This window comes from Alexandromys fortis, unplaced genomic scaffold (genome assembly GCF_014885135.2).
Source record: "Alexandromys fortis isolate MF-2015 unplaced genomic scaffold, M_Fortis_MF-2015_v1.1 scaffold_243, whole genome shotgun sequence".
Taxonomy (NCBI): Eukaryota; Metazoa; Chordata; class Mammalia; order Rodentia; family Cricetidae; genus Alexandromys; species Alexandromys fortis.
Genome location: NW_026068121.1, coordinates 1,209,674 through 1,219,650, shown reverse-complemented (window position 1 = coordinate 1,219,650; position 9,977 = coordinate 1,209,674). Strand labels below are relative to the sequence as shown.

Genomic DNA, 9,977 nt, shown 5'->3' with positions numbered 1-9,977 from the left:
CCCAACTACCCACCCACACATCCATCCATCTAACCATCCACCCACCTAACTACCCACCCACACGTCCATCCATGTAACCACCCACCCACCCAACTACCCACCCACACGTCCCATGTTTCCCCACTCCCCAGGCTGTATCTTTCGCATAGCATGTAGCCTCTGGCCCAAGACCTTTGCATGCTGTGTGCCCTTGGCCTGGTATGTTCCTTCCTAGATTTCCTGATAGCTGCTTCCCCAACTTGGTTGAAATTTTACTGTCAGTGAAACCCTCCTTGGCTATCACACTTTAAAAATCCACCCTAACCTCCTGCTCTTTCTTCGTCAGGCTCCAGATCACCCATCCTGACCTTATTTACCAGTTTGACCCCGCAGGTCACTTCAGGTTTTGTGCCCTTCCCCATTCTGAAGGATGGACGTTTTTAAAGTCATTTACTCAACAAACGCCAGAGGGTGGGATGGTAATTTCCAGTGGAAACAGCCAACTAGCAAAGATGCTATCACAACACCAGGTAGCCAGAAAGACAGGGCAAGGAGATGGCTGTGCTGGCCACACACATAAGACACGTCCAACCCTGCGCTGACTGAGAGGTTTTTTTTTTTTTTTTAGCAGAAATCATTCTTTCTTAAAAGACGTGCCTACATTTGAGCCTGTACACCTTGTGCACCCACAGAGGTCAGAAGGGGCATCCGGGTCCCTGGAGCTGGAACCACAGACAGTTGGGAGCCGCCACATGGAGGCTGGGAACTGAACCCTGGTCCTCTTCAAGAGCAGCCGGTGCACTAACCGCTGAGCCACATCTCCAGTCCCTACTTCTCTATATTGCATGTAGGAAGGCATACAGTATACACACAATACATATGCCCTGTGTGAAGGTTCTCATATTTATGAGTATCACACGCTAGATTTCAATATTTATATGAATATATTTTTCTGTATGATATGGCAGTACACATGGGGCACACCTGATAGAGCTCTGCATTTTATACACTTATAAGATTAAAAGACACAAAATACATGTAATACAGAAACTTGCAAAACTACCCTCAAGCTCTGTGGACTCACACACTAATGCACGTCTGATATGCAGAATGACTCTTGTATGTCGGGAAACTGAGGCAGGGAGTGGCAAGTAATCCACATGACTAATGGCAGATGTGACCCTTAGTGGTGCGAATGAGCAACCGGAAGTCGAGGGCGACAGTAGCCACTTCACGCGGTCCCATGCCGCCGCCGGCAGCGCAGCAGGTGGGGTGCGCACGTGCAGTACCTTGAGGAAGGCCTTGGCTGCGCGTCGGCAGGCCTCATAGTATTCGATGTAGGTGAGCAGCTGCCAGCTCTTCTTGTACTTGGAGCCTATCGCCAGGTAGTGCGAGTACTTGGTGGCAGCACTCATGATTAGGTCGGGCACGGTGACCGGAGGTTCATTCTCCACATTCTTGCCCATGCGCAGCTTTACCTCGCCATCAAGCTCTGTCGTCCAGTAGCAGCTACCTGTGGCAGGGTCAGAGATCACTCCATGGGACAGGAGGAGGGATGGTGGTCACTGTCCCCAACACAAGAGGGCATGGGGTCAGAGATCATTCCTTCCCCCCACTCCATGAAGGTTGGACCATAGAGGTCAGGGGTCACTGTCTCCAAGCCCTCCAAGGCCAAAGGACAGGAGGGTTGATGTTCCCTGTCCCCTGACCCACAGAAAGGAGGACATGGAGTCACGGCAACTACGACCACAGGTCGACAAGGTCTGGATAGTTGGTCGTCTGGCCACAGATACCATCCTTCCCCCGGTACAGCTGCCCCCTTCACAAGGTCTCACCCCCACTGGCCTCCTACCTGGGGCCTTCGTCTCTGCGTCTTGAGGTCTTTGTGACTTCTTCATTTTGTTGTAGATTTTGGTCTTCAGAATGGCTTTTGCTACATGGATGCTCCCACCCTCTGAGTCACCATGTTCCTTAGGGTCAGACATCCTCTTGCCAGGGACCAGGCACACGGGTGTTCAAACAAGGTGACAGGGGTCGGGTTGTGGGGGGAGTCAGGTGTACACGGCAGAGGTCCTTCCCCTCACAGAGTTAAGTAGACAGTGGTGGAGTTGGCCCGGCAAAGATGGGAGAACCTACAGACCAGCTATGGGTGCTGGCACGGGAGACGAAACAAACTGGGTGTTAGCGAGGGCATCTCCTGCGTGGGAGGTGTGTGCAGGCGTGTTGCGGCCAGAGGTTGGAGGCGTGTGTCTTCCCTAGCCACATCATCGGTCCCCACCATGCCCCCGACCCCAGCCTGGAGTTTGCCTGTCGTTGTTAGCTGCCAGTGCGAACTAGGGCTCCTCTCACAGGGGTGTGCTTTTACCCGGGGGTGGGGACTGAACTCAGATCCTCAGTTGAACAGCTAGCTACAGGAGACCCTGGGGAGGAAGAGACAAGAATGGGGTTTCTCAGTACCTTCTGTGCCTAGTGGACTGCTGCCAGGCGCTTCCTGAGAGAGGCTGGGGCTCATGGGGCCTTCAGCCCTCCCTCTCCCCACAGGCTCTCACTGCCTTGTCATCGGTAGGGCTAGGGCGGTGGTGACTCCGTCTGGCTCTGACACCGCCTCCTGCTTTAGCCACAGAGACTTCAAGCACCCAGACTGGATGTCTTCCAGAACAATTCCCTTCTGCAGCCCAGCCCTTATGACATCACTGCGTTCCATGAGCCAGGGCCGCAGTGGCAATGTGGCCCAAGGCCTCTTTTCAAGAAGCTAGCTTTGGGGGAACAGGAACAGGTGCAAGACAGGAGACTTTGCCTAACCGCCACCAGCCAGGGAGCTCCCAAGGCCCTGGTCCCCAAAGGCTGGTGGCAAAGTTTTGGGCTCTGGTCTGACAGCCTGTGGGACTCCAGTGTCCCAAGGGCATGTCGGCCTACATGAGATCCTGTGTCATAAAAACGTAGAATGGCCCTGTGATCTTGAGTCCCCCTTCTGGGCATTTGCCAGAAACCATCAAAAGAAGGGACTTGGGGATGTTCCATATCCACACCCATGCTGCAGCTACCCAGGCCCATGCTCACTGAGAGATGAGGGAGGGAGGGTGTGGGCCCTCCAATCTCCACCCCAAAAAGGAGCAGCAACAACACATGTCCCAGATGAGGGCACGCACACCACTTGTAGGCTCCTTGAGCGAGTCACAGACAGGAAGTGCTTGGAGGGGTCCTCGGAGGGGAGGGGGTTGGGGCAGAGCTTCAGTGTGGCGAGATGGAAGGCAGGTTCTGGCACCAGACAGTGACGGGGTTACACGGTGTGAAGGTGTTTTGTTTGTGTGAGGCAAGGTCTCACTTAGTTGGGACTGCCTTCTAATTCCCAGTGTCCAAGGATGACCTTGAACTGATTCTCCTGCCTCCACCTTCTCTGGTATTGGGACAGGTGTGTGCCACCACGCCCAATTTGTGTGACATTTGAAGTGGGCCTGGGCCTTGTTCATTCTGCGCAAGCACCACCCACTGGGCTACAGCCCCAGATGCGATGGTAGATTTGTGTGTGTGGGGGGGGGGTATGTGTGTTTGCTTTAGGACTCCCAACAGGTACTTGAATGGGCCTGTCTGGTTTCATTCATATTTCTAACCTGTGTAAGGCACAATGCCCAGCCCTGGAACTGTAAAAAGAAACATAAACAAAAACCTCACAAACACAAATGCATGAACGAGAGGGTGGGTGAGTAACTGGCCAGGTGAGTAGATAAGTAAGTATGTTGCAGGGTGAATGCCTGGCAAAGGGAGCCCACGCTCCCCCTTCCCCGGAAGCACTTTCCTCCTACAGCTGGGTGCAGGAGAGGATGGCTAGTGATGTCACAAGGGGTGACCTGAGTGGAAGGTTCCAGAAGCCTGAATGGGGTAAAGGCTTTGTGGAGCAGGAAAACCCCATCTACTCTAGTCCCACCCTCCACTATCACCATCACCCTGGCTAGACTGAGGGCATGACCAGGGCTTCTGGGGCGACCCGCCGCTGACCAACTCTGTGCAAGGAGGAATACCTGGGTGACCAGATGTCTCCATTTGTGACCCCTGGCCACCTCGGCCAGAGTGGCATCTTGTGAAGGATGGCGCTTGGTAAGGTTCCCGCGACGATCCCCGCGTGGGGCACGTGACCGTTTCAGAAGAGAACCCACACTAGGGAAGGCAGAAGTTCAGTGTTCCCCACAGAGGGAAGATGGCCTTGAACTTCTGAGGCTCCTCTACTTGCTCACAGAGTGAGGCTTGAGTTTAGGTTCCTAGACACACACAACAGCCAGGCACGGTGGGGCCCTCCTGCAAACCCAGGACCTGCAGTGTCAAACAAGATGCCCTGTCGTGGGTGCTGTAGCAGGGTGCATTGTCCTGAAGTCTGTGGGAGTACATGGGCAGTGTCTGAAACCACTGTGTACGTGTGTAGAAGCCAGAGGTCAGCTTGACTGCCGCCCTTCCGGCACCGTTCACCCTGTGTTTGGAAACAGTGTCTCTCCTAGAACCGGAAGTTTGCTAAGTGGATCGGGTGGCTGGCAGTGAGCCCCAGCAATGCCCCTGTGTCTGCCTCTCCAGAGGGGGGTTACAGATGCATGCCGCCACACCTGAGACTTGGCATGACTGCCGGTGTTTCCAACTCTGGTCCTTGTGCTTGGGCTGCACACATTCTCCCACAGAAACATCGCCTCAGACCAACCTTGCTCTTGAACTCTGTTTTGTTTTGTTTTGAGACAGGGTCTCTCTGGGTAGCCCTGCCCATCCTGAAACTTTCACCTGTCTGTAGACTAGGCTGGCCTTGAACTCACAGAGACCCACCAGCCTCTGCCTCCCTAGTGCTGGGATTAAAGGTGTGCGCCACCACCGCCTGGCAGCTTTTTATATTTCTAACCTTGTGGAGAATTAAATGTTTTGATTATTGTTATTGTTCAAGAGCAGGTCCTGCGGCATTGTTCAAGCTGCCTGTGACTCTCATCACCGCCTTCCAGACAGCTGTGGTCACAGCACGCACCTGCCTAGCGACAGACTTTTACAACTTACTTTATTATCTGTGTGTGTGTGCCTGTCACAGGTGTGCCACTGCGCACGTTAGATGTCACAGGACAACTTGGGGCAGTTTTTCTATCATGTTGGTCCGAGGGATTGAACTCCCTACAAGCTGTCTGGAGGGGCCAACGAAAATTCTGAGAAAAAAAGAGAGGAGAGGAAAGGGATGGAAAGAAGAGGGAAAGGAAGAGGGGAGAGGTTTCTGAGATCCTCACCGCTGAATACCTTCTAACTTAGAAATCATTCCGGGCTGAGACTACACAGTCCTGAGCCAGGGTCTAGGAGACATCGCAGCGGACTGACAGCAGTTGGCTTCTCTGCTCTTCTTGCCAAATTTCATCTGTTCCCTCATTGGCTCAGTGCCTGTGCAGTGTGTGACGCATACTTCTTGTGACCTGGAAAGACTGAACCACCAATGGCTCAAGAAAAGAAGGTGGAGGACCCCGAGAAAGGCATGGATGCCACCCCAGGTCTGTGATAGCCAGGGAGCACTGGGGAGGGGGTAGACGCCTCGGCCTGAAGGGCCATATGGCCATCTCAACCAAGCTTGTCTGGCCTGCTGGGCTATCTCAGTCTTCCTGGTTGGGTATAAAGTAGCAAGCAATTGGCAGTTTGAAGTTTGGTCACTTGGGTCACAGGTGACACCTAGGGGCCTTTGTCACTTACGGAGTGTCTAGCTTCTGGTGTGATGATAAGACTGGCCTAAGAGGGAAGAGGGTCAGCTGAGGTGGGTGACCCCACGTCCCAGACGTGCCACAGGCACAGTCTGGACAGCTCCCCACTGAGGTTTGCCAGGCTAAATAGTGTCAGTTGACAAAACTAATCACGCAGATACTTTTTTCTTTTTTTCTTTTTTCTTTTTTCCAAGACAGAGTTTCTCCATGTAGCCAACCTTGAACTCACAGAGATCCACCTGCCTCTGCCTCCTGAGTGCTGGGATTAAAGGAGTGTGAAACCACTGCCCTGCTCACACAAATACTTAAAAAAAAAAACCAGACTATATGGGGCTGGAGAGAGGGTTTGGTGGGTAAGATCCCTGGCTGCTCTTCAGAGAGCTTTGGTTCCCTTCCCAGACCTGTGTGGTAGTTCAGGATCGCCTGTAACTCTCTGACGCCCTTGCCACACCCTCATGGGCATCAGCCACAGACATACATTCAAACACAACGTTCTTGAACGTAAAATTTGAAAAAAAAGATTGTGTGCGTGCATGTGCATGTGTGTGCGTGTGTGTGCCCGTGAACATGATCACACACATCTCCACCATGAAGAGCTGACAGCACCTATGTGTTGAGACAGTGCCAGGGTGTGGGTGACATCCCAGGAGCCATTCCTGTTAGTGACTTGTGGTCATCATGCAGGGACCACGAGATGCACTGAACAAACCTCAGGGTCAGTGTGTGATCTGAATGGCTCTGCTTACCCCTGCACCAGCCCTTCTCAAAGGGGTTGGGGTGAGTGGCAGCTTCTGTGACCCCTTCTCCAGCAGTCCTGATCTTGCGAAAACTCGTCTCGGGGCTTGGGAGATGACTTCACAAGCATGGGGGCCTGAGTTGGACCGAGAGCCCATGGCCACATGCAGTGGCTCCTGACTGCGACCCCAGCACTGAGGAGGCAGAGACTGGAGGGTTCCTGGGGCTCCCTGGCTCCAGCCCAACCAGTCAGGGAGTTTGGGTTCAATGAGAGACCCTGCCTCAAAACACAAGGTGGAGAGCAACTGAGGAGGACACAGCTCTTGACTTCTGGCCTACCTGTGCACCTGTATATATACGCACTCATTCACACAGATGTGTGTACACAGGTACAGGTATCCACACGTTAGCACATGACCATCAACACACATGTGCAGATACACATGCATACACATACCGTCAGCCATGTAACACTATTCTTGGGGGAACCTGAACAAATACCTACTCACCCTCTTTATGTGACCAGAAAGACTTTTCCCGAGGAGCTGCAGCACTCAGGGCCACTCCCAGGTAGGGAGCCCACAGCAGACCAAGTACAGACACCACCCAAGTCCCACTTGGTGGACCGTGAGCTTTACTGGGGTCACTGACAGGCCTGTGGGTGAGGAGAGACAGCTGCACCCCCAAGGACACCCCTGCGAGGGTGACAGCTCACAGAGCTGGGCACCTGGAGCACACTGCACAGCCTGCAGGCCACAACAGGCTGGAGAGCATCCTTTGCAGATGCCTCAGCTGCTCTGAGCCTCCTCCAGGCAGCTGAGCGGCTCTAAAAGCATCTCTCGGCTGTCCTCACCACTATACACATCTGCGAGGGTCTTAGCTAGGGTGCTGGTTACTGGGATAAACACCGTGACTAGAAGCAACTTGGGGGGGAAGGGTTAATTTCATCTTACAGCTCATAGTCCATCGTGAGGGAAGTCAGGGCAGGAGCTGAAACAGAGGCCCCAGAGGGTGTTGCTTATTGGCTTGCTCCCCGTGGCTTGCTCAGCCTGTTTTCAGGAATACCTGCCCAGGGAGGTGCCACCCCAATTGCCTGGACCCTCCCCATCAGTTACTAACCTAGAAAGTGCTACCCAGACTTGCCTATATGCCAATCTGATGGAGGCATTTTCTCAGTCCAGGTTTCTCTCCCCAGACACGTCTAGGATTGTGTCAGCTTGACAAAAACCAACCAGCATACAGAGGGAGGAATTGGTGAACCTAGTCAGTTTCAGGGACTTCCTGAAGGTTCTGAATGGTTTACTTCTGCATTCATGAGCATTCTGGGCATGGCAGAGTGTTTTAATCTACTCAATACAATGTCCATAAACACACATACTGCAGGCCACTCCCCTCCAGCTTGGAGTTCAAGTCCTCCACGCTCTGCTGATGCTCTGTGGCCCGGGACCTCCCCTCTGGCTTCTCTGATCCTTGGTGCATTGGTCACTTTCTGTGATGCGATGATACCACGACCTAAGGCAACTTAAGGAAGAGTTTATTTGGTTTGCGGTTCAGAGCAAGAAGAGTCTATGCAGGGACAGAAAGCTGAGAGCTCGCATCTGGAGCCACTGGCAGGAAGCAGAAAGCAAAGCAGAAGTAGCAGTCTGCCCCAGTGACGTACTTCCTGCAGCCGGGCCACACCTAACCACTCCCCAAACAGTACCAGAAACAGGGACCAAGTATTCAAACATATGAGCTTATGGGGGCCATTCTCATTCAAAATACCCAAGAAGTCAGACAGGACAGGAACCTGGAGGCAGCAACTGTTGCAGAGGCCACAGAGGGTGCTGCTCACTGGCTTGCTCCCCACGGCTTGCTCAGCCTGCTTTCAGGACCATCACCCCAGGGATGGCCCCACCCACCATGGGCTGTGCCTCCCCATCAATCACTAATTAAGAAAATGCCCTATAGCCAAACCTTCAGGTGGCGTCTTCTCAATCAAGGCTCCCTCCTTTCCGCAGACTCTGCCATGTGTCAAGTCGACACAAATGTAGCCAGCACCTCTCTGAAGCCACAGACAAAGAATCCAGGCTTCGTTCACTCCTGCCTGCATCCTTTGTCCTTTCAAAGTCAGCCCCACACGGTCCACTGTGCTACCAGCCTGGGTCGGACAGCTCCCTGGGACCACAGCAGCTTCAGTTTTCCCATCCATCTCACCAGGAGTTAGAGCTCAGCTGGGTGACGTGCGCCCTGAGGGCCCTCCCTTGGATTCCAGTGGGGGGGGGGGCGGGGGGGAGCCTCTTCCCCAGCACCAGCCTGCAGGGCAACATCGAGTTTCCTGGCGCTCTTTTTCTTTGCACACTGCACACGTTGAAATTCTCGCTGCCCCGCCCACTCTTTCTCATTTTACGGAGAGCGATCTGGTGGTTACAAGACAGAGCTCGCATCATGCTTAAAGCCTCCTGCAACAAAGAGAGGAGTTCTTACTTTAAGTTGTTTGTGTTTTGCTTGTGCATTCACACCGATTACAGTTAAGTCCAAGGTCCCTGCAGGGGATAGGCTCATTTTCCACTTCCTGGCCTCCAGGATCGTGCGCTGATGTTGTAGCCTCCCAGCCTCAGAGGTGCCATCATAGTGAAGGAAAACACACCGAGGCACGGTTTGAGAGTTTGAATCTTGATCCAGCTGTGGGGATTTGAGTGCGAAGTCTCCCTCATGGTCCAGTCCGGGGCCTTGTAACTCGGGTCCCCCCCCAGCCGGTGCTGCAGGAAGGGTGTCACAGGGCGGCCTTTAACCCAGGAAGGCCTGTGCTGCTCCCGATGTGCCCTGTACTTCATTTGTATTTTAATTAATAAAACTTGCCTGAAGAAAATAGTAAAACAGCCGCCCTGGTCAGCCTTACAGACCAGGCACTGGCAACAAAACCCCTTTAATCCCAGTAGCCACACTAGTTTGCCATAGAAACCGAGCAGTGCGCGCCTTTAATCCCAGTGGCGCATGCCTTTAATCCAAGAACTAAAGAGGAATATAAAACTGAAGGAGACAGCTCAGTCTCAGTCTCATTCTGAGATTCCTGGAGGCAGGATCGCCATTTTCAGACTAAGGTAAGAGCCAGTGTCTGATTGCTTTGTTTTCTGACCTTTAGGTTGAACCCCAGTTTCTCTCTCTGAGTGCTTCAGTGCCCTCTGCTTCTAGCCAGAGCAGCCTGCAAACAGTTCCAACATACACGGAGCGGCCCTGCTTCAAGACCCTACATGTGCGAGGACTGGCCTAGCTGTGAATCCCTCTTTATTTTTATTTTTAATATAACTTTATTTTATGTGCATTGGTGTGAGGGCATCAGATCCCCAGGAACTGGGCTTACAGACAGCTGTGAGCTGCCATGTGGGTGCTGGGAATTGAACCTGGGTCCTCTGGAAGACTCAGTGCTCTTAATCACTGAGCCATCTCTCCAGCCCTGGGAATCCCTCTTTAATTTTAAAAAATAAATTCACCCCTTATATCTCCCCCCACAACACCACAATCGATCAAAGTTTCAAGATGATTAGCCGTGGTCCTCAATGCCGGTAGCAGAGTCGA

The 9,977-nt window shown here is 53.0% G+C and overlaps 1 protein-coding gene across 1 annotated transcript in view; it reads right to left on the bottom strand.

Annotated features, from left to right (window-relative positions):
• Positions 1–3,008, bottom strand: part of LOC126490355 (long-chain-fatty-acid--CoA ligase ACSBG2-like) — a 14,798-nt gene extending 11,790 nt beyond the window's left edge. The window contains exons 1-2 of the mRNA XM_050125248.1: positions 1,832–3,008; positions 1,269–1,492 (exon numbers count right to left, since the gene is read on the bottom strand). Of these exons, the coding sequence (XP_049981205.1) occupies positions 1,269–1,492; positions 1,832–1,964 (357 nt within the window). The 5' untranslated portion in view covers positions 1,965–3,008. The remainder of the gene's footprint in view (positions 1–1,268; positions 1,493–1,831) is intronic.
• Positions 3,009–9,977: the final 6,969 nt, after the last annotated feature.